General features: G+C 41.8%; 1 protein-coding gene across 5 annotated transcripts in view; it reads right to left on the bottom strand.

Moving 5' to 3' along the window:
* Positions 1–25352, bottom strand: part of OSBPL1A (oxysterol binding protein like 1A) — a 93855-nt gene that overhangs the window by 51494 nt on the left and 17009 nt on the right. For all 5 annotated transcript variants that reach the window (XM_084849683.1, XM_084849687.1, XM_084849685.1 and 2 more), the window contains 10 exons: positions 18941–19026; positions 18574–18718; positions 17926–17993; positions 17805–17849; positions 15874–15947; positions 15714–15777; positions 14105–14200; positions 13223–13348; positions 8449–8530; positions 7237–7343 (listed from right to left, as the gene is read on the bottom strand). In XM_084849683.1, coding sequence (XP_084705809.1) covers positions 7237–7343; positions 8449–8530; positions 13223–13348; positions 14105–14200; positions 15714–15777; positions 15874–15947; positions 17805–17849; positions 17926–17993; positions 18574–18718; positions 18941–19026 — 893 coding nt within the window. The remainder of the gene's footprint in view (positions 1–7236; positions 7344–8448; positions 8531–13222; positions 13349–14104; positions 14201–15713; positions 15778–15873; positions 15948–17804; positions 17850–17925; positions 17994–18573; positions 18719–18940; positions 19027–25352) is intronic.

Raw genomic sequence — 25352 nt, 5'->3', positions numbered from 1 at the left:
CCAGCGCAGGAAAGAGGAATTCATTCCAATGTCAAAAGGGATTCCAGAAGAAAGCTTCTTTAACTTCCGGGCAGAAATCAAAGCCTATTTAAGAAGCTACTAAGGGTCAGCTTTAGCACGAGTTACCAGGTGAAGCGATGGCAGGAACAGATTTTTAAGGTCTAGGAGCCTTGTCCCGCCGCGTCCTTCCAGCAGCGCCAGCCCCGAAGTCTGGCTCCTGTCCTTTCGCCCTCCATCGCTCCGCCTCAGAGTGCTTCTCCACCGATGCCAACTACCACACAGCACAGGAGGAAGGGCACACGCTCCGCGCGCCCAGGCAGACCTGCCTGCCCGCCAGCCTGCCTGCCTGCCTGCCTGCTCCAGCTAGCGCGTTGTGCTCTCCACGCAGAAACACCCACGCGGCAAGATCCTAGCGAGCTGCTGGCCAGCGCTGCCCGGCCAGCGCCGCTTCTCTCCTCCAGCTCCGCCAGGGCGTCACTGACCTCGCGCGCTGCCCTGCAAGGTCTGCGCCGCCGCTCCCCAGCCACCTTCTCGTCCTCCCAGCCAGCTCCGAATCGCCGCCGCTCTATCGCCGCTGCACCACCACCACCTCTCCGCGGGCTTATCGCGAGAGCCGAGCCGGTTCGCCGGGCCCGCCGCAGCAGACTCGCGGCTGTCGGGCAGGAGGGGAGGAGACAAGCCGTGCCCCGGCCCAAGTTCTTGCGGTGAAGCCGCCAACGAAGGGCGGCGGCGGCGGCGGCGATGTACGCGGGCGTCGAGCCCCGTTCGTTCGGATAGATGCTGGGCGGGCAAGTTCTTGCAAGCGAAGCTCTTGACGCGGCGGCGAGGCGTTTGCCTGTCGGGCGCCCCCGGGCGGCCCCTGCTCCGGGCTCCCCGCTCCCCTTGGAGTTGGCAAAGCCACACGCAGGAGTCGGAGATGGGGGGGGGCGCCGTCCGTTCTCAAACGGACCACCCTGCAAGGGGCCGAGCAGCAGCCGGATGCACCGGGAAATAGGATCCCGAAAGCGGCCACCCCCGCGAAGCACATTCTGGCTGGGTCCTAAAGAGAGCGGTGCATCCAGCGTGCAAGATACATGGAGACATCCTGGTTTCTGCAACGACAACACTCCTCCCTTACATGAAGGGGCACATGAAGGTTTATTCAGGACTGCAGCCTCAAGTACCCTTTTTAACCCCTAGGGACGTGAGTGAGCCCCAGTGAACACGGTGGAGGCTTACTTCTGAGTAAACATTCAAAGTTTGGAGCTGTTAGAAGCACTTTCCTGTCTGCTATTGAATCAATCCCTCCCCACCTCCCCACCGCTGTTTAGCATAACCACAATACATGTTTCAAAGGTGGCAGGATGTTAACTACCACGTTCAGGCTTCTTTGCAGCATTCCTGTCTTCTCAACAGTTCCAAGGCAGGCATAAATTCAACAGTAAAGCTTCTCATCCTACATCTCCAGGCCAGGAAATGCTGGGCTGGTGGACTGAAGACCCAAACTGTTAGACACAGGTGGCTGGTCAGAAAGAAGGCAGTGTTTCTGTGCTCACAACTTCAGAAATAAAGGCGGTTGGAGCACATTAGCCCCAATTCCAACATTCTGTGGTGGGGCTGTTGTCAAAACACACATATGCTTCTTGTTGGGGGTTCCACACAGTTGAGGCAACATCCGAATCCCATTCCCACATAAATGCATTGGGCCACACACAAACCAGTGTCCCCCACACTGGACACCACAAGTACTTTGTACTGGCATGGATACTCAGCACACCTATGTGGGAATGTATGTAACTCGAATGTAGCCTCAGCAGTGTGGATCCCCCAACAGGTAGTTTTGTAGCACTGACACCAGCTGAAGAACTGAATTAGTACCACAAACAGTGGTACAAAGCCTAGTTCCCCTGGCTGTGCAGCATAATCCTAAGCAAGTTTTCTTGGAAGTAAGTCCCATGACAGTCAACGGGGCTTGTTCCCCAGTGAGTGAACTTAGAATTGCAGCCTACGTTACCTAGCTGAGTATTTATTGTCTCTGTGAAGTCAATGTGGGTGAACCAGTTTTCTTTGAAAAAACTTAAGTCTCATGCTTCATTCAGAATTTTTATTTTTTTTATTTTTTTTTATTCATTTTGTACAATAGATAAGAAATGCTCAATGGGGGTTTTCTTTTTCTGAAAAGAAGCCAACAACAACAACAACTAAACAATAGCATTTTCCACAGGATTCACATGGCCCGTGCATTCAGGAATGGGCTTAATAGCTGCATGAGCTATGAGAAGTTCTCCTTTGTTAAATGACCTCTGAAGTTGTTTTAATGAAGGGAAAGAAATCAGGGAAAGGTGTCCATGTGTAATCAATACTTCTGATAATGGGAATGGATGGCAGAGGCTAGGTTTGGTGCAAAGGAATCCTAAGCAGTATAGGACCAGAACCCCATGCCTTTTAATTTGACCCTGATCACATCTATATTTAGTGTAGCACTTTAATATATGCAATTCTTAGAAAGATTATATACAAGTGTAAGCATGATAACTTTCCCCAAGTGCGTCCTGCTTAACGTTGCTAGAAACTCATAGGCTCTGACATTTAACAGGTGGAAATAGGAACACACTCCGGGAGAGAGCGGAGGAAAGGAAGGCCTGGTGTGCTATGGTCCATGGGGTCATGAAGAGTCGGACACGACTTAACGACTGAACAACAACGGAACACTCCTATCCCTGAGCGGATGAGGCTAGGGTATGGTCTGATTTACAATGGCAGCACCAACACCAGTCAAAATCAAATATGCCCAAGCAGGAAGTCGAAAATAAATATATATGCAAGCAAATGGCTCTAAATGACGAGCAGTGAGATAAGACACAGAGTACAAGGTCAAGAGAAGTAGATAATACACATATGTGCTACATTGCATTTACATCATTTATAGAACATTAATCCTATTTTACAGCTGAGGCACTCTGATTGGGTTAGTCAATTATTGATGTTCCTCAGTCAGCAAAGCCACAATAATTACTAAGTAGAAAAACAGCTCTTCTAAGCATATGCAGAATGTTTCTCTTACTACTGAACAAATGCAGTATCCACAAAGACATGAGAGCAGGCCTTACAAAATGATGGCATACCTCCCACACAGATTAAAACCCCAGCATCTCATTTTTTAGAAAGCAGTACTGCTTCATTGCCAGAGAATACATACATTCTGTTCCCCTCCCTCTCTGCACAATTCATTTCTCATTTTATCCTTCAGCTTCTGTCAGCAACTCTTTACAAAACTCCAAAACAGTTTTTCCTCACAACCCCCACGCCCGTCTTTCTTTTTTCTCCCAGCCCTGACTTGTTTGGGCCCAAACCTCACTACTGCTTAGCCCAGGAGTCCATTTTCAAGAGCTGGGGTTTACCAGCACATTCATCACACCTCCTTTTGGATTATCTCTTCTACCAGCTTTATGTGGATGTTAAACTAGATTAGTGGTACCCGTATTGATCCCTGACAAACGCAATAATCCAATTGCCAAAGAGCTAAAATCTCAGCCCCACCAGCCACCTTCTATGTCTGACTGGACAGAAAAAAGATCAAAACCCAAATGGCTTTGACAGCACTTTTCAAGTACTGTCACTTCCCATACCCAGATTCTTTCCGCTTCCCATCCTCAATTCGTATAGATTTTACTTAGCACTCTAGCTGGCCTCCCCAATCTGAGTGAGCAGGAAGGGAGGGGGAATAATAAAATACCAACCAGTTGGTTCTTATATAAAACCACCCCAATAAGAATGTATATTTGGGTGATCAATCATTATTTGTATCACCAAAAAGTAAAATACAGTAAAAACATCATAGTTGCAGGGTGAGGTTTTCCCTGAGACAGGCTCTGAAAATTATGGCTGTCCAAGCTAAATCAGGACAGTTGGAAAGTAAGGAAATTTAGACACAGTGCACCAAATAAAAATGAGTCTGTGCCTAGATAGCAAAAGCCTAAGGTTGCCGATTGTGAAAAAAGAAAATAAAACAGAAGTTTTCCCAAGCATGCACAAGATTTACCGAGCTTCACTTGCATATGTAACAGGGTACTATTTTAATTCTGTGTCATGTGAACTATCCATAATTAAATCCCAATATAGGATTTCAATACAAAGCAAGGTAATCTTCCTAAACAAAGTTAAACCTGTTGATCCTGACCCCCTATAGCTTTACTGCCCCAAATAAATTTTGTAACATATAAATCTGCAGTCATGAAACAGCAACTCTATGGGGCTGTTTGGATGTAACGGTGGTGACCACCAGCAATTCATGAGTTAACCCACGAATTGTGTGGATGTGCACTGCGCCTGAGCTGCACCTTCTTTCTAGGAAAAACCCTCAAACCATTTGAGGGTTGTTACCATGACATCCGAACCTAGGAACCTGCGGTTGTTTGTGGGTTAAACAACCCCAAGCTAACCCAAGAACAAGGGTTCAGATGTCACAGTTACTGGAAACAGGAAGTAGCTTGTGTGCAGCTTACAAGCAGTGTGTGCCCCACAATTTGTGGGTTATTTAATAAACCCACAAATTGCTGCCAGACGCTGCCATTATATCCAAACAGGGTCTATCGGTTTGAGGTTCTAGACTTTGGACAGTCTCTTAGGGAGCAATCCTACTGGGATAGGCGGCTGCCTCTGAACTCAGAGGCGACCGCCTATCCAATGAAGGGCAGGAGAGGCACGGAGGGGATCGTCCCCTCCGTGCTTCAGCTACCCTGCATTTGCAGCTAGACAGCTGATTTCAGCTGTCTAGCCAGAGGAAGTCAGAGGGGTGGAAGCTGTGGCTGGACAACACGTTGGATGTGTCATACCAGTATTTCCGAGTTCCCTGCCCTGGCACGACCCCAGGAACACCCCGCTTTCGCTGCTCTGCACCTCTTCCTAGTGCGGAGCTGTTCCGTGCTGCCTATGAGGCAGTTCATGAGGGGGTGAAGGTCGGTTCTCAGGAAACCGACCTCACAGTGTGGGCTCTGAGGTCAGTTCCCAGGAACCAACCTATCCTATGGCCGTCTAGCCACTTACTAGCGGCAATAGGATTGCGCCCTTAGGCTACTTCCAAATCAGAATTCTTTGTTGTATTTCAGTTTTTGTTCCTCACTCCCACTCCTGGTACAAATCCCACACAGAGATATTTTAATACTCACATTCCTTTAAATAATCATTTCATAATAATTGTGCTTCACTTGGACTGTGTATTTACTCAAACATGTTACATATTTGCAGTGGTGCAGCTAGGGCTGGACTTTGGGGCTGAAGTATACAGCCCCCAAATGACCAGCCAGAGAGCATCAGATGATCAGGACAGCAGAAGCAAAGTCCCATTTTATTCCTGCAGTCATGATATTCCTATGATTTAAGTGAGTTTAAAAGGCAAAACTGAACATGCATGGAGTATTTTTTAAAATCAGGGTTAGAAAACCATTTTTGTTGTCGCTGTTCTAACACATCAGGAATGTAGAAGCAGTTATAAAGCACGGAATGGTGGTTGGGGGGCTAAGATAAAAGTTAGTTCTTAAGCTTCACATCTGAAGTAATACACATGGCCATCTAAACAGGGGCCTCATAAGACCATTAAATCCATGGTCAAAAATTACCAACCCATACCACTGCATATTTGCAGATGCATTTTTAACAGTTATTTGTTTACCGCCCCCCCCCCCCACACACACATGCACACACTGTTCCTGAACTCAAGTGTAATAGGGCAAGATACAAACTTACATTTTCACTACTCATTACTAATTTTTCAGAGCCTACAATGAGTTCACTGTGTGGATTGCATTGCCATCTAACTGGTGCTGCAAGTCACGGTCAGCCCAAGCTTCCTCATTTGCAAATACACATTGCTAAAGGAAAACCAAAACTGAACAGAGATCTGCCATCAGAAGAATGACCAATCCACTCATGATTACCTTAGAATAAAACTATCTCCATAAAAATGACAACTTGAATGGTACCATCACGCTTGTAATACTTCTGGTCACTACATGTGAAAAAGAATAACAGAGCTGGAAAAGATGGAGAAAAAGGCAACCCACATGATCAGGGGGCTGGAGCAACTCTGTTGATATTCCTATGAGGAGCTTGCAATGTTTGGAGCTATTTAGTTTAGTAAAAAAGAAACTAAAAGTGGGTATATGACAAGAAGGTGATAAAATTTTGCATGGTGTGGAAAAAGTGGAGAGGGAGAAGTTTTTCTCCCTCTCATAATACTAGAACCTAGAGTGATCTAATGAAGCTCTAATTGGTAGAAGATTCAGGACAGATTCAGACAGCGCATAGTTAAACAATGGAATTTGCTACCACAAGATGTGATGGCCACCAACTCTGGGCAATATTCAACGGTTAAATAGCGCTAGCAGAGCTCTCTCAAATCTTTCTGTTGTGCAAGTGGTTTCACAACTGCTTATGCAACTGCCCGCCAAAATGCATTTGCACAACCATGCTTGTGCAAACATAACTTTAGTTGGATTTTCCTCTTGCATATGGTTTGGAACCTAGTTTGGAATGTCATTTGCGCTAGCGGAATGACACAGTTGGATACTGCCCTCTGATGGCTTCAGAAGGGGATTAGACAAATTCATGGAGGATAAGGCTATCAATGGCTACTAGTCATGATGGTTATATGCTACCTCCAGGATCAGAGGCAGCATACTTCTGAATATACCAGTTGCTGAAGAACAGTAGCAGGAGAGGGCTATTGCCCTCGCATCCTGCTTGTGGGCTTCTCATATGCATCCGTTGGCCACTGTGGAAAACAGAATGCTTGCACACCCAATTATACTGTAGTTTACCTTGAAAACAAATGGTTACTAGAGCTTAAACTGATTTATAGTAACTAGTAGATTTTTTTAACCGACTCCTTCTTGTAAGCCCTCTGGAAGTAGGTTGCATCCCACTATCTCTCTTCAGTTTCTAATTCTGCCTATTATCCAATTTCATCTGTCTTGTACAGTTCCATTATCAACATACCCCTCTGCATTCCTCTTTGTCAGAACATTTTGGGTGTTTTCCTAGGCTATATACTTAAGTGAGGTTAGATTTAATGTTTGAAGTCCAGTATTTGAAATGAGGGTACATTAAATATTTTTAGTCCAAACCAACAAATATTACTCAGCAACCAGAACCCAAGAATAGAATGAAAGAACCCATCCAAATTGTGTTCTTGCACTGTTCTATAAATAACTGCTATTGTTCTGATCCACAGTATGTATACCATATAGAAATTCTTACCCCTTCTTGCTTGGTGAAGAGTTTGAGACAGTTACTTAGGGCTTCACAAGTTTCTCTTGACGTTTCAGAGACTTCTTCAGCTTTACTGAGAAATGAAGTAGGCATGCCTTTAAAAAAAACACAGGTAGCATTTGTGTCACTAATTACTTCCACCTGTTATTACTGTTTGTGCCTGTATAGTAAATGTACAATGTACAGTTAAAATGTATGATTAAACTAGCTCACAGAAGCAAAACCGAGAGGCTCAATCCACAGGCCTTATTTTAAAACAGGGGTGGGCCATAACTCCCATCAGTCCCAGCCAGCACAGGCAACGGTAAGGAACGATGGGAGTTGTAAGCCAAAATATCTGGACGGCCATAAATTGCCCATCCCTGTTCTAAACAGTCACGCAGGATATGTTTGATTTCTGTGGTTTGAGTAGATGGAATTTCTAATTAGGAAACAGCTAACTAGCTTCTGCTCCAATAAAGGATGTAAGATCTACTGGCCTCAACTAGGAGAAAGTTGCTATCTGAGAAGAAAAAAATGTAATCACATAATATTAGAATAACCAAGACAGTGCTTACGACAGGCCACCTAACTGAACAATAAGATTGCTACTGGACAAACCGGAATGATTTTATTTACCACATTAGCAGTAATATGGTACTGTTAGTTCTACATACTAACTGGATGGGGCATTATCACACAATCCCAAGTTTGTGCCTTTGAACCAACTGCTAAAATAAATAAATACATAAATAAGTAAGAATTCTAAAATCTTCTCGCCAAGGCTATGGATAGTTTCAGTAGGGATTTGCTTGTGTACTTATGACCTCAAAATCCATTTTTCACATATAAAGCTTTAGCTAGAATTCCCAGCTAAAGTCTGAAAATTCAAACTAATGTTCTGCCCCTTCCACTTTTATCTAGATTGTGAGCTACCTGGCTAGTGGTATATCCATTTTGGAAAAAAATGCCTATTAAATTGTATCAGAATACACCAGTTACACTACTTGTAATCATTGGGACGCCAAAGAACAAACGTTCTATTGAGAATGCAATCAAATGACTGCACCTATTAGTACGACCTAGTTGAAGTATTTGAGCATACACAATGGCAAATGTCCCATATTCACTGAGAAATTGGTTAAGACTGTTTTTTGCCAATTGGATTGAAAAGTATTTCGAAACAGCAAAAGAGTTCCTTATTGATTAAAAGAAAATTACCTTGAGTGGTGTCATATGTCTTAATCATGGAGAGGAACCCAGAAATCTCCTTATCCAGCCTTTGTTGGCATGACTGTGCAATCTGGAAAAAAACCCACCAGGGCTATTCAGTGTGTTGAGCAAAAGGTTCACAAAAAGGTGGAGAAGAGACTGGCCAGAGCCGGAAACTGGAGAGGAGCAGAGGGGGCGAGGGAAGGGAGAACTGGCAAGAGGAGGCGGCGGGAACACTGATGAGGTAATCAGACCCAACACATACTCCGCCAAGCCATCAAGAGAATAATTTGATTAGAGCTCCGTGGAAACAGCACAAAGCCCCAGGCTACAGTGATGATAAGCCGGGTCTTTAAGGGCTGTGGAAACAGGAAAAGGCGAAGATGCGATTGGGGAAACATTGCAACAAAGTTGCAAACAAAGTGAAGCCGATAGTGTGAAGTCGATAGCGAAACACACCCCTAAAGGTTTTTTTTTTAATCCAGTTGAACATGGGTAACTGTTTAAGATGACCTGTATCAAAATATAACTTTGGGCCAAATCAGGTGAGACACTGGAGATCTGCGATTGCATTTCCCCAACCGAAGGGCTTAAAAAAAAAAGGCAGCTATGGGGGCAACTAAACATTTTCTCTGATGGGACAAATAGCAGCTTTGGGGGTAGAGATCTACATTGGGAAAATGGCAAGGGTTCTGCCCCTTATGCCAAGATCATTATTCAAATTACACTCCCACTTTGACTGTTTAATTTTTTTCTTTAAACAGACAGGAGATCTGATCACAGATCACCAGTGTTTTATCTGTTTGGCCCTCTATTTTCAAAAATAAAGCGGCTTTTCTTATTATCTACATGTGAATATGACAAAATGACACGTGCAGGAGTTACCCCAGCAATGTTTTAAAATCAAAATCTTATTATGATTTTATTTGTAAGAGGCCAGTATATAAACACATTCAAGAGTAGTGGTAATGCATTAAAAATTTGGCCACAGTGTATATCAGAAACAATTTCTTGACTTTTCTTTTTGTTATTTAAGACTTGCTGTTGGGTTGATGCTAAAGAGATAAAATAGGTGAAAGGACTTGTTAAAATGCAATCCTATGCATGTTTAGACAGAAAAAAGTCGTACAACTCCCAGCATGTCCCAGCCAGGTATGCTGGCTGGAGCATGCTGGAAGTTGTAGGACATTTTTCTGTCTAAACATGTGTAGGATTGTGCCCTTACTTGACCAGCATAGTGACATATGAAAATGTTTACATTTCCTGTGTAACTCAAAAGCCTGCATAATATTTTGGATATATTATAGATCAGTGCAAGAAAGGTATCATAAGTATTTGTTATCTTTCAAGCCATATATACTTCCCTTTGCAGTGCTAGCTTCACTTAAGTTGCAATCCTATCCACACTTATCTAGGAGTAAGTCTCATTGAACTCAATGAGATGTACTCCTCCTGAGTAGGCATGCCTAGGACTACACTGATAATTAGCTAATAAATTAATCCTGAGGTTGCCTCAGCGATCAGCCATGATGATTACTCTTTTTAATAAAGTCTGTTATTTTATTATGAACTTTGACTTATTCCCTTGGATATATTGGGAAAGTAAAGATTACACAAGACATCAATTTCTGAACTAAAGCTCTCTACTGCCAAAAATATATCTTTTAGTTTCCAAGTACAATAGTTTCAAGGTGACACAGCTGATACTCAAATTTCAGAGCAAAAATTTTTAAGGCACTGATGAAGCAAGGTAGATTGAGCAGAATTATTCACTAGTTGCCATGAAATGAGCAATATGCTGTAAGGTTTCCCCAGAAACAATGGACAACAGTACAACATGTACTGGCACAGAACTAGGCCATGTCTTGAGTTATGTACCATGTATGGGTATTGAAAGATCTGTGCACTACAAAGAAAGGGAATGGGAGTGGGGTAGAGAAGAGGAGGACAACAACAACAGGAAAGAAAACGGTTTAAAATTAATCCAAGAGACTAAGACAGCAGAGAGAAAGCAGTAAAGCATGCAAAATTTAAAGCAAATGGAGTTCTGTGTAGAGACAAAGAGGTCAAGAAGCCAAGGAGTTATACTTAAACATGTCTAGCTAATAAAGTCCACTATATCAGAGGAACAAATATTAAAGGGTTATAGTATATTTTGCTTAGTACCCCTTTCTCTGGTTGTCTGAACTTTGCTATGCAGCCATTACTTACTGCTGAATAACTGACCTTATGGTTAACCCATACTTGATAAAATAGCAGCTTTTTATATTTAGTAAAGACCAAACATAGACCATCTTCTAGTACCTGTTTATTCACCGCAAAATCAATTTATCATTAATTATGAGCAGATGCAGTTGTGCAGATTCAAAAGCAACCAATTCAGTCTCTACTCCAATTATTATTAATTATTATTTTTGATAATAATATCCTGCCTTTTTCCTCTTGTAAGGAATCCAAGGCAGCTTACATGGTCTTCCTTCTCTCCATATTATCCTCATAACCACCCTGTGAAGTAGGTTAGGCTGAGAGCCCAAAATCACCCAGTGAGCTTCATGGCCAATTGGGGACTAGAACCCGAATCTCCTGAGTCCCAGTTCAGTCCTCTAGCCACTATACCATGCTGACTCCCATCCAATCCTCTATCCTAGACAATAAACTGGATAATATACAGCTGAATTATTTATTCCATGACCAGGAATGCTGCAAGCACAGCATATACAATGATCTGAAGTTAACAGAAATCCTGGCTCCACCCAACCCAGCAAATCCGCATGGACTGATAGGCAGTAAAAAAAACATGGCCCATTATTTCACTGCCTCCTCTGGAGCCTTGCCCTGGATTCTGGATTCTTCCGCTGTAATCATGAGGGAAGACTGACCCATCATTTCTTTTCTTACGAGTTTCCTTGCTGCTATTAGTTATATCAAGGCACTCCTTCCTATTTAAAGTAAAACCACATGGTAATTTTGTTACTATTTAGAGCCTAGTGAACTCATGGATGAAGCTGGCATAAAAGGAATTAAGTAAAAAAGACTGATGGAACTTTTAGGGATATCAAAATCCTAATTTTATTCTTATATTCCTATGAATATCTAACCTGCCATTAGAGGTATTTCTTCAAATTTGCCATTTGCTTTTCCAAAGAAAATGTAGAATAGTACAAAAACAATTCTTAGAGTCTAGAAAAATAATAGGGTTGAGTTGTGCATATTTCTAGAGTTATTCCTAGGATGCTTCTTCTAGCATCAGAACCATGCTTTTGTCAGACTTCCTTATTTAATTTATATTCCAATGTGTTTCTTTTCCTTTTCTTAGGCTAAAAGGGCTTCCTAGAATCAGACATTTTCTCATAATCTTTACCCAGTCTGTCATATCACCCTTGCCAACCTAGTGCCTTGCAGAGGTGTTGGACTACAACTTCCATCATTCCCAGCCAGTATGGCTAATGGGTATGCTGGCTGGGGAAAATGGGAGTTGCACTCTTAACACCTCTGTAGGGTTCCAGGTTGGGGAAGGGCTGACCCAGGTCGTTAGAATTTCCAGAAGGGCAGCTGTGTTAGTCTCTTACAGCCAAAATAGAGTTTTGTGACACCTTAAAGGCCAACAAATGTATCATGGCACAAGCCTTCATGGACCAGAATCCACTTCATCAGATGCATGCGGTATTATCCTCAGCTGCCGGTATATATAAACATGGTTGGGGTGGGGCTGGGAAGTAAATAGCGAAGAAACAGAGATGAGATGCAGAAAGTACAGTGACAGTTACATGATTGACAGTGGACATTCACAAAACAGTTGCTGATGATAAGACATCCTGGCACTGGGTAAGCTAATTAATTCACGTAGAGTGATAAACAAACTAAGAAATCTTTATCCCAATTCAAACCAAGCTATGCATTCAAATAAAGCAGATGAGCTCCCTCTCCTGGCTAGAAGTAGTAAAAAACAATACTTCACTATGATTCCTCTGCACTTCTTTTACACAGTAAAGTTGCACTTATATATCCACTTACCTTGCAGCAAACTCCACCGAAGCCAATGGGACTTACTTTTGAACAGACATACACAGGATTGCACTTTTAAAAGTGTTTCTATGGAAGACATCCTGTGTTTTATTCAGTTTTCACATTGCATCAAAGTAATAACTTGTTCACAAGCTAGATGGCAGGAGTGGGCACCTTTGGCCCTCCAGATGATTTCCTGGTGAGAGATCAAGCCCGTAACACTACACCATAGTTCAGCTCTAATGGACTGCTAAGTAAAGGTGCTCCAGACCCTGGGATCTGTCACTGGGAACACCCCCCTTGGTGTTCTGATGGAGAGCACACCCAACAGGGATTAAGGGCCGCGGTCAGTGGTCCTTCAGATCCATCAGGCCTCTAAGAGGTAATATCCAGCACGCAAGAGCTGTGTCCACAACGTCACCAGTAGCCAATGTGCAGGTCAGCACACCACTGTAATATAACTGCTGTAGTCTACCCCCACTTAGAAGCAAGCCACTGTATTACCACTAAGTGTCAGTTCGGATAGGATGTTAAACTGTGGTAAGTTTAGCCAAACTATGGTTTCTTTATAAATCCAGCCCTGAGCCAGTTCACTAACCATTGTTTAGGAACAATCCAGGATCTGAAACCACTGCCTGAAGATGGTCTGTGAAACTGAGTTTACATTAACTAGTTTTTTTGCTGTTATGTTTGAGCTCAACTGAGTGCGTTATGCTAGTATTTCTCCTGCAGAGCTTTGGGAGAGTTCTACTGTGAGGTATAGGAGCGTCTTTCTTACTTTTAGGGCATCTTGTAACTCAGCAACTGATATTGTATCATCCTCTTCCTCATCATCGCTCAGTTGTTCTTGAGTACAGTAGTGTGTGCTGTATGCTGAATGCTCTTCTATTGTCTGTACCCAGTTCTGAAAAAGAAGACGAGAGAGAAGAAAGTATTTGTTACTGTTTACCATTTAATCAGCTTGGCCCTACACAGAACACAAAGTGTAATGGTTCTTATCCTGAGGCCTTACAATCACCAATAATGGACTAAACAGGGGTGCAAACGGATAGATGACAACGGACGAACTGGTGTGATGAGACTAGGGTTGTTCAATAATGGTTTGTTCTTTAAAAAGAGTGCATCTTGAGATAACATGTCTCTTCTGTTTTAAGACCAACAGAGCATGTGGCAAGCATAGATGGTATTTCTTAATTGAACCTTGTGGTCTATAAACAGTATATAAATTAATATATTCAAGAGCATAACACTTGTTTAATTTGTCCCCATCATTCCTCATATGCACATTCTGGAAAGTAAGCTTTGATCCTATGTGGACATGGAATGTATTCCATATTAGCTTTACCTGGTCTTCTACAAAAGGACTAGTTGAGGAAATTACAGTGGAGTTAAAAAATATTTAGACGAAGGTTCAGACAGTGTTAGAAGGATAAAGTTTAGTTATGGCCTCGCTTGCCCGTGAAGCATAAGGAATGGACAAAGCTACACTACACCATTCATCATGGCAATTCTATTTAAGCTACTTGATTTTTTAGTGGAGTGCTACAAGAAGTCAATACATTAGCTTGAAGAGATTATTCCCATCCAACCACGCAGTGATTTCATTCCTGATTCCAATCTACAAATCACCAAGTATTGGTTGAACTTTGGAGATGCTTACCTCTCTTGATTGCTGATTGGTCTTGGGAACTTTAAAACTGTGAATTGTATTATCAAAGCACTTGATAGAAAAGAGGCAACCATCCACACTTTTTACCTTCAACAGAAAGCAGAGACAGCAAGTTGGCGAGTTGAACAGTGTTTCAGACAAATTACATCTGTGAATGCGACTGAGTTATTGAGAAGACTTCATAGATTAAGTTCAACATTATATCAACATCCTCAGATTGTCTGGATCTTGCACACCTGTGCAGTTGCTGCTCTCCAACTGGAAAGCAAGTAACAAAACTATGAAGCAAAATGGGTTTTGTAAAGACAAAATGCAGTTGGTATTTATCTCTCACTAAAACCATACCCATTTGTTTATGTTAGAAACCTGTCTTTGGTAAAAGGAGATAAAAAGTAGCTTAAATTTGAATATCAATCAGGAAATGTAATTCCAAAGGAGTGTTTTTCTGAACTACAAAGAAACCCTAGTCACACTGTAGGGTTTCTTTGACTATTCGTGAGTGTATGTATACTGCAGTTCCTGGGGACAGTGGAGAACACATAATGAGGTACTGGTTGCAACATCTGGCATCCTAAGAATGTCAAATTTAAATAAATAGCACATTTCTAGTCAACTGTAACTCTAAATACAGACTTAAAACAGCATGAGCAATGTCTGGTGTTTCTTTGAAGTCAGGACAAAGTCCAGCCACCTGTCAGGGATGCTCTGACTTGGATTCCTGCATTGAGCAGGGGGTTGGACTCGATGGCCTTATAGGCCCCTTCCAACCCTACTATTCTATGATTCCACCAGGATTCCTATTGGTTATTGGGCAAGACCCTTTAATGTTCTTAATGGCTCCTTTCCCCTTCCCATAACTTGAAAATCAGAATACAAAAAAAGCATATATGCCAACATGCTTAGTTTTGCATACTGTACAGGCCACAGCACTTAACACACAAACCACCATTCACATGTTACTGCAGTGTTGGCAACCGCTTTGTTTGTGCTTCTCCCTTTGTTCCAGCCTCAGCACTGCGTGACTGTATTACAGTGTATATCTGGCAATGAATTCTTATTAGTTCCTCCTAGATGTCGTCACTATGACTAAAGGCAAAGGATAGCTAAAAGCTGAAATGTGCAAAGTATACTACTTTGTTTTTATAAGTTTATTATTGTGGATAGGGCATATTATAAAACTAGAAACTGCAGTATTCATCACCTGGTTATTAACTTTTTTAGAAACTAGGCCAATAGAAGAGCCATCCTAAAGGAAGGAAGGCCCTAGAAATATAGAGCCCCGATATGCCAACTTTTACCCTCCCCCAAACAAAGATCATCATCATCTATGTATAAATCTGTACAGAGCAGAGGATAAATATTTTTTCTCAACCCTTTAAAATATTTATACCCCAGCTTTCCTTATAAAGTTCAAGATGCTCACAAATAAATAAAATAATACAGTAAAACCAAAAGCCAGAACAAAACAATGCTGTGAGGTAGTTTTGGATAAAATCAATTTGTTCCAGATAACTTGGGCATTCCACACATATCCACAAACACTACCCCGTTTTGTTCACACACACACAGCAGATATTTCTGAGTGCCCAAGTTCACTTACTGTGCAAATAGCTTGTGTTAGGTGCTTGCATCCTTGGCGACGATTACTATTTCCAATATCAGCCCTTCAAAAGAGGCAAATCAAGTAGTTAATCAACAAAATCATAATCAATACTCCAGCTGTCAAAAAGCTTTGGGGAGATGCTCAATTTTACACTTACTGTTTTTGGTACCAGGAGAGGACCCCATGTTCCAATACTACCCAATACGGTTTCCACCCAAAAAATCTTGAACTCTTAAAGAAAAAGGAAAAACATACGATCCAACAGTTCAATAAAAACCAAGTTTGCCAAGCCTGGTAAGTTATGATAAGCAGCAAGAAGCAATGCTAAACAATGTAATGTTAAACAGTACATTCTTAATAGATTTAATTTCTCTCAGAGGCTGGAAGTTCTGAAACTGGCAATTCTGCTATTCGCTCTACTGTACTTGTATGATAGTAACGCTTACTTGCAAAGTCCAACTGTAGTCAAACTAAGGACAGAAAACACATATAGTCTAGTACATCATCACAAACAAGGTGTAGAACTGAATAATATTGACAGCAAGCTTTTTTAAGACAAAAAAAGGAAGGATTTACTCCATATCATGATGATTAAGCCAGGCTCTATGCAGAATACTTCTCACTCATAGTTTGAGAAAAAAATTATTCTCTCTCAGGAAAAGCCAGACATCTGTGAATTAGGATCTCTGGAGTCTGGAACCCATCCCATTGAAGTGGCAGGTTCCATGGGATGGAGCTTGCACCGTCCCATGGAACTGATGCCTTCCACGGAACTACAGCAGGGACTCACATCTCCATGTCAGCCCAATGCCACAGGCAACGAGCATAGGAAGAGTTGTCAGAGAGGATGAAGAGTGCTAGGCTCTAAGCCAGAGGCCTGCCCCTCTAAGGCCTTCCATTCTTCCTCAAGGAAGAGGCGGATCCTGGGAGGGATGATCTGGCCTTACAGGCATAAAAAGCTTCATCCAGTCCAGTCCTAGTCTTTGGGCCCCTTCACACTGAGCTTTTATCCTGCGATTGAGATTGCTCCTTCACGGAAGTTTGCAGGCTCTTTACATGATGCCATGATCATTCAAGGCGCCTCCTGCACTAAATGCCCTTTGTTCTGTTTTTAAATAGATCACAGATAATGAACTATCAAATTACCCCATTGTGTTCCGCTTCAGTTTCCTCCGTGAAAAGAGTAAAAGCAGCAAGAAGAGGAGCGAGATCAATGAAAGATAATGGAAGACTCAGATACGGGGAGAAGGAGGGGGAAGGGGGTGGGGGAAAAGGAAGCATGTGAAAAAGGGAATTGTTGTAATGCTGCATTTAAAACGGAAGCAGAAAGCCCCATTTTAAATGCAGGATTTTAGGCTGGTGTAGAGATGCCACTTGATTCACTTGGAGCTTTCCACAATGGTCTAATTACTGATCTGCCCAGCCCCATTGTGCCTTTTGGGCTTCTTGGAGAGGTCAGGAGGACAACAGCCTAGTACTTTTCAAACCTATCAATAAAACATATGCCTTCAGATGGGCGATTTTTCTAGAAATGCCTAACATCTAGCTCCATCCCCATTTGGATCTATAGCCACACAGCTCATGGTCGTATACAGGGAACTAAAACTGTAATGGATTCATTTGTTTTATTAATATAAACCAGTTCTGAAATGAAGGTTCAGAAAGCTTTAGCTGCTGAAATATACACAGCCTATGTGCAGGAGCCAAGTCCAAACCCTAACCTTGACAACCAGGGGCAGACAGATGTTTTGTTGTGCCCGACTTGCCTTTTAATGCAATGATGATGATGATGATGATGATGATGATGATGAAGAAACAGATGGGCCATACTGGGAAGTTTGGATAGTAGATAGGACCTTATACTGGAGAAAGGGGACAAGCTGACCTCTGGTGCTACCATCTATGCCTGTCCTCAAGAGCCACTGCTTCAGCAGAGCAGTTTAGGATCAGTCTGTTGGTGTTATGAATTCTGGTTTTCTTTTGACATTTTAGTACAGTGAATGAACCATCTCTTAGTTCTGTCTCTTTTCTAAGGCTTGAAGTAAAAGTATGACTAAATGAAACAAAAGATAAAAAAAAACTAGGCACCTTCCAGAGTAGTCCTTCATATCGTTTCAGAGGTTTGTTGATTACCTACAAAAGAATTGAGATATTAAACAAAGCCAATCCATGTTAATAGCAATTTTAATACATAATCTGTTGTACCCACCTTCCCAGTGCCCCCTTCAAGTATTTGTTTCATTTCTGCACCTTGGGCTAAAGCAAGGGGTGTTTGACCTGTTCAACAGAGGAGATAAATTTATTTCGGTAGATCTGAACCAGAATCAAAATGGGGACTACAGTAATAATAGATGTGTTTCACAGATAAGCCTGGCTCTTTAAGAAAAGCATAGGCTGCTCTCTTGGTTGCAGACATTTTTCAACAGGTGTTTACCCTAGGTCTCCCTTTAGGATGATTCCAAAATATTCTACCAGTATAGCCACACCCATTTTTTAATGTCAGAAACACATAGGCTCCCTCCTTTAAAAAAAAGAAAAGGAAGATAAGCAACAGTAGTACTTTCAGCAAGATCAAAATGTATCTGGCAGAACTGATTAAGCATATGGGCTCTGTAAGAACTACAACAGGATTAGAGGGTATTTATTTTCATCAACATCTGGCAGTTATTTTCTGGCAACTTAAGCCTAGATTAAAGTTTTGTAATTCAAAGCCAATTAATTACAGACTCTGCGCTACTAAGGACAGTATTGTAGTAGACCCAACTGGATAATATATATGTTTGCAGTTTGCACATTCGCTTTGCTTTTCAGGGGAAAGGGGACACTTGAACTCATTAAATAAAGCTGTATTACATACCATTTTTATTCTTTATTTTAGCGTCTGCTCCACATTTTAGGAGCTTCAAAGCACAGTGCTTGTGGGCACGATATGCTGCACAATGTAATGGTGTATTGCCCATCTGATCAGTGCAGCTGATGTCAGGAGGGTTTGACCTGTTTAACTAGAGAGAGTGATTGAAACATTTATTACGCACACAAAACTTCATTAGTTATCTTTCCTGAGACAAAATGGGCAGCCGATCTGGATTAGGAGACAAGGATCTTAACCTCCTTGTCATTCCACCAGCTGGGATCTGCCTTCCCCACGTATCTCATCTATTTTGATTTAGTCAACTAATATTTAGCATTATGGCTCTAAAAAATAATGGTAATATTGTGTATACCAGTGCTGTGAGTTTTCCAGTCTCTCCTTCTCGTGCAGCTCCTAGGAGGAGTTCCTCAAGTTTTCTTTCTTGAGTCCTTTCCACAGCTAAGTATAAATAATTAATTAAAATAACATCCTCCCAAAGGAAAGTTTCTTTTACTGCTAGATTCCAACAAAATGACAATCAGTTTTTGGGGTCCCCTTCCCCACCCCGAGCAGCAGGTAACAGATTTACTCTTCCCTATGCTTGAAGCTTGTTAATCTCCCGAACAATATAGACCAGCTCAGTGGTAGAGTACATATTTCACATACATAAAGCCCCAGATTCAGTCCCCAGCATTATCAGTTAAAAGGACTAGTTGGCAGGGTCCGGAAAGTCTCATGCAGAGATCCCATTGCAATTTTGGTTATCTGGGCAAGCAGCCTGAGCTGGCCCTGCTTTCATGCCTATATGATGGCCAAGGAAACAGGTTTATATGTAATCAAATATATGCAAATTATCCCCACCAACACCACCATGCCCATACAGCCATAATGTTCAGCTTGAAATACTTGATTATAATGTTTACTTGCGTCAGTAGCATCTAGCACTGCTTACAGAGAAATTCAATGGCAAATCCCAACAAAATCTATTTAAGTTTGAAGTTAAGGACAACTGAAATTCCAAAACAAAAAAATGCAAAACTCAGCAATTCCTACCATCGGTAACCTGCAAAATAGTATTAAGTGTATGCTGCAATACTGAGTAGTAAGAGAACAAATATCTACTCTCAAGTTCTCAGCCATCAGTTAGACACTGCATTACAGTTCTGAGATTATGCTATAATTACTAAAATTGTGTTAGGTTTTATATTGTGCGACAGGATATATTTCTACTAGTGTAGAAAGCCCTAAACAACTTGGGACCAGGATACCTGAGACAGCGCCTCCTTCTTTACCCACCTGCCCGGTCACTGAGGTCATCAGACGGCATGTTCCTGGTGGTTCCACATGGACCTGTGGCCCAGTTGGAGTCCACCAGGAAAAGAGCCTTCAGTGTGGTAGTCCCCTTTCTGTGGAATTCCCTGCCTTTAGAGGTCAGGCAGGCGCCAACATTGTGTTCCTTCCAGTGCCTCCTGAAGACGCTGTTATTTCAAGAGGCCTTCCTTGCATGACCAGCCGTGGTTTGTTAAATTCCACTTTATTGGGGTTTGTCTTTTTAAAAAAGTGTTAACTCTTTTAACCTGCTGTTTTATTCTTTTACTGTGTTGTTCACCGCTCCAAAATCTTCTGATGTGGAGCAGTATATAAATATTGTAAATAAATAAATAACATAAAATTGCAGAGGTTTAAAGCATGTACTGTATGATGTAATTCAGGGGTTTCTTGTAGGGTGCCCTATAGCAGGAAAGTTTAATAAGACTCACATTTCTTGAATATGCCCCCCCCCCCCACACACACACTTCTTGAATACACATACAAAAGACTATCTATTGGAACAGTTAGTAATTGCATTACTCATGCAGAGACCTAACCTTTCATGAGCTGGACTATTAGGTATATAGAATTTAGATAAAGTCTATATTTTGTGGCAAAAATAATACACATTGAATAACCTCAAATATTTCTTGCCACAAAATATGGACTTTCTTTGAATTTGATATATCTAGTAGTCCAAGAGGTTGTGATGGCTTAGTCCTCTGCATAAGCAACACAATCTTAATATATAGGCTCCTGTATGTGTATATGATTAAAAATCATCTTTAAGCAGGTATTAGAATTTATTCTGATGGTATTGGAAGAGATGGGCCCAAACTCATGGAAGCAAAAAATGCAACCTGCTGTCATGAGGTAGGGATTCTCTACCACCTTTCTTTTAATCCAAGGATATGATAGAGCTAATGTAATATTGCTTTAAAGTCTTAAGGGCACTGAGATGCAATCTCAGGTGGCTGGGATTAAGGTTTGTCAATCTAACAACTTCTATGCCTCCTTTATTCCTTCATACCTAGGTCTCCTAAAATGCTTGGTAGATCTACCAAACATTAAAATGAGGGTAGCCTTTACTCGGGCAAGATTAAATGTTCTTCCTTTGGCAGATTGGGTGGGTCAGCATAAAGGGGTTCCTAAGAAGAACAGAATATGTGGTTGCAATTCTGTATCAGTCAAAGATATTATTCATGTACTTCTAGAATGCTCTATCTATAATGATCTTAGAACCAAATATACTCATCCATTGTTAAAATAATTGAATGGAAGGTCATCTCTTGTAAAGATTTGCTTTCTATTGTCTAATGCTGACAAATATGAATCATTCGGAACATCTAAATTTCTTGTCAGCGTTTTACAGATGCACGTTACAAAGTTTAAAGGCTGTAAGGAAAATTATTCAATTTTTGAGGGTCTATTAGTAGTTTTAAATTGTATAATGATCTTTTTTCTCCTGTAACTGTGTATAATAGCAAATTGCTAAGATACAATAAACTGTTGTTGTATGTGTATTCAAGAAATGCTTGTGTGTACACAGTCAAGAAATGTGAGTCTTTTTAAGCAACTCGGGAACTTTATGTATAGGGTACCCTGCAAAAAATCTCTGAGTTACCCCATACAGTATATGCTTTAAACTTCTGCTGCTTTGTGCAGAAAGGCGTCCTATCACACAATATAAAATCTAACAGTGTTAGTGGAGCTTTCTCCAGCTGTCCCCAAAGTGCTTCCATGTCAAATATCTTCTGACTACATCATAAGGAAAATGGTTGAAACCAATGCTATTTTGTATGAGAATGTGTCTTAACAAATAACATACTGGAAGATTTTATATTTTAGGAGAGCTTTCCCCAGACCCCCTTTTTTACACAAAAGACACATTTGCTCACCTCATCTAGGCCCAGGCAGTTCTCTTTTCTTCCCTTTCCCTGTTTCCTCTCCTATTGTACTACCCATCCCAGCAGGCAATGCTGCAAGCCCTATTTATTACAGGTGGTACTGTATCTAAGACTATGATGTGTGTAACAAGGGCCTCTTCTCAACAGGGAACTAGTAGAGAGAACCATAACAAAATTTGGCTGCAGTTGCTGAAGACAGACCAACCAAGGTAAGCGGCCCTACTGGATCAGACCAGTATCCATCTAGTGCAACACTGTGTTTTGGACAATGGCCTGCCAGATGCTTCTGAGAACCATACATGGGACACGATGGCAACTGCTATTCCCTTCTGTTTGTCTCCTAGCAATTGGTCATCAGAGGAATATGGAGGTTCGATTTGGCTATCATGGCTAATAGCCATTGACAGACCTCTCCTCTGCAATGAATTTCTCCAGTCCTCCTTTAGTATCATCTAAGCTAGTGACCAATGCCACCAATATTGCGGCAGCAGATTCCATAGATTTGCTGCCGGAGTGTGAAAACATTCCATTTTAGGAAGGCCTTAAGTTAGTGATTTTCATGAACTTTGGGTGACAGATTTTTACTGTTGATTTTATCTTTCTGGTTTTGCTGCTCTGTTTCTTCTTGTAAGTAACGTCTTACTGTATTTCTTGGTTTATTAGCTGCATTGAACTTTTTGGAAAGGTGAGATATAAAATAAAATTGTGTGTTTGTTTCTCATTTTTTAAAACCTGTGGAAGCTTTTGTAAGCACAAGTGTCTATGAGAAGAACATTAGTACTCACAAACTATCCTAGCTTAGTCTAGTTTTCTTCCCTGCACATGGAACCCTTTTGTGTGTGTGTGTGTGCGCGCGCGCGCGCTGTGCAGGAGCATTCTATCATGTGAAAACTGACATCTATATTAGCAAATGCTTAGGTAATGAAATCACAGTTTCCACAAACTGGATATAAATAACAAAAGCTACGTAAGAAATATACATTGCATGGTAATGAATGCATAACATTAAGATGCTATAGAAGCTGCTGAAGCTACCTGGTGGAGATGACTGAAATATACATATCCTTGCACACAAGAAGGTAATGTGCGTTTGATACCAGTGGCCTGCATACAGAGTCATATCAAAGAATAAGAAGAATGTGGAACACACCTCTAATTTCCCTGGATGATTAAAAATATTCCATCCCCACAATTTATGCAAGCATCAAAATCATAGTGTGCTTTGGCTATTAGACCTCTTCAGGCATTCACTGTGAGGAACGTAGCAGGGCCCTGTGTGCAAGCCCCATACCTCCACTGTCCCCGTTCCCAGAGACGTGCGCACATTCAGTGTAAAAGTCTGAAGGGAGATTATAAGTGCGATAAAGCAGGCTCCCACCATTTTTCTTAGAGCAGACATGAGAAGTAAGAGGAGGAGCGATTGGAGATGGGTAACTCTGAGGGTGATTGTGATGAAAATGAAGATTTGTAACATATTCAAGTGTACCTGTTGTGAGTTTTACAAGACACTATATCACAAATAAGAATGTTGGTCACTTACCCATAAAAGGGATTACTTTGTGCATGTAAAACAGTACATCAGGTGGGTCTTATGCACCACCTAGTGGTCAAAGGCAAAATTGCTGCTCCAATTAAGTCTTTTAACTGTCTTTCCTGCCTTTGAAGCTCAGTTTCCAATGACAAGCTGAGGAAGTACTAGAATCAGTGAGAACAGCGAAACACAAACAAGAAAAACAGGACATCTCGCACTCACTGCAGACAGGGCTTAGAAAGAAACCAAGTGCGACAAAAAAAGAAAATTAATCACCTCCAGCAGGAACAGCCATAACAGAATCTGAATCTAGGGTGTGGCCCTGATGTACGGTTTTACATGCACAAAAAAATCCCTTTTATGGGTAAGTGACCAATGGTATTTTCTCTTGTGCATGTAAACAGTACATCAGGTGGGACGTACCAAAGCCTGACCCATGTAGTAGCTCCTTAATGACTGGGAAGGACGTGTTGCAAGACACGCCTTCCAAAAGGCCGCTTCTGCAGAGGCATATACATCAATCTTGTAATGTTTAACAAATGTGCTAGGATTTGCTCATGTAGCTGCCCTACAAATCAATGCAGCAGAGCACTGAAGAAAAAAGCTGCCAATGTTGCAGCTGCTCTGGTAGAATGGGCAAAAATTTGGGTAGGTGGAGACATCTTCAGGAAGGAATGGGCTAGGGAAATACACACCTTTAGCCACCTACTCAGAGCGGCATTAGAAACCTTCCATCCCAAGGAAGCTGGATGGAATGAAACAAACAGGGAATATGACTGCTGAAAAGTTTTGGTTCTGCTGATATAGGCCTTCAGGGCCCTCCTGACAACAAGGGAATGCCATTTCTTTTCTGAGGGGTGCACAAGGGAAGGACAAAAAGTGGGAAGATTTAGCTCTTGTTGACAATGAAAAGGAAACAGAACTTTAGGATGGAAAAAAGGGGTTAGGATGGAGCACCACTCTATCTTTATGGAATACACATAGGTGTTTATCCACAGTGTGGGCATTAAGTTCCGAGATCCTTCTGGCTGATGTTACAGCCACCAAGAATAAAACCTTGAAAGAGAGCAGTCAGAGAGATACTGATTTCCGGGGCTCGAAGGGTGGCATCTGAAGTCCTGAAAGTACTTTATGGAGATGCCAGGAAGGGAAACGATGTTGAACTGGAGGTGACTTTGAAAAAGCTCTGCACAGGAACTGTTTAAAAAAAGGATGAGAGCCCATGGACCTATCTGGGTTTTTTGATAGAACAGTAGATAGCATGAAAGCCTGATGCTTAAGCACATTAGGCTTGAGATCCATAGCCAAACCATCTTGCAGAAATGCTAAAAGGTCTGAGACTGTCTTTTTGAGACCCAAATCCTTTTCCTAGTACATCAAGTGGAGAATATCTTCCACATACTCTGGTAAATCCTGAGGGTAGATGGTCTCCAAGAGGCCAATATAATCTCGATTACTGTGGGGGAGAGGCCTGCTTTGGCAAAACGTTTTTGTTTGATTTCCAGACAAGTTAACTGAAGCCACACAGGGTTTTGGTGGAGGAGATGGCCTTGAGGTAACAGGTTGTCCTGCAGGGAGAGGGGCCAAGGAAGATCAATCTGCTACTAGATCAATCAGGTTGGGAAACCTGGGTCTTTGTGGCCACAAAGGAAGCTACTAGAATGAGTCTCATCTTTTCTTCCTTCACCTCCACAGAACCCTGGAGAGAAGAGGGAGCAGTGGAAAAGCATAAAGAAGCCCAGTCAACCATGGACATCCCTCAGGGCATTGCTCATCTCTGCTGCTGGAGATGCATAATGGGAGAAGAACCATCTGGAAACAAAGCCCTGTGAAGAGAGACTGAAAGAACTGGGCATGTTTAGCCTTGAGAAGACTGAGGGGAGATAATGATAGCGCTCTTCAAGTACTTGAAAGGTTGTCCCAGAGAGGAAGGCAAGGATCTCTTCTTGATCATCCCAGAGTGCAGGACATGGAATAATGGGCTCAAGTTATAGGAAGCCAGATTCCGGCTGAACATCAGGAAAAACATCTTGACT

Source organism: Heloderma suspectum, chromosome 4 (assembly GCF_057233095.1).
Source record: "Heloderma suspectum isolate Gila_16-S chromosome 4, 16-S_ref, whole genome shotgun sequence".
NCBI lineage: Eukaryota > Metazoa > Chordata > Lepidosauria > Squamata > Helodermatidae > Heloderma > Heloderma suspectum.
This window is presented reverse-complemented; position numbering and strand designations above follow the sequence as displayed.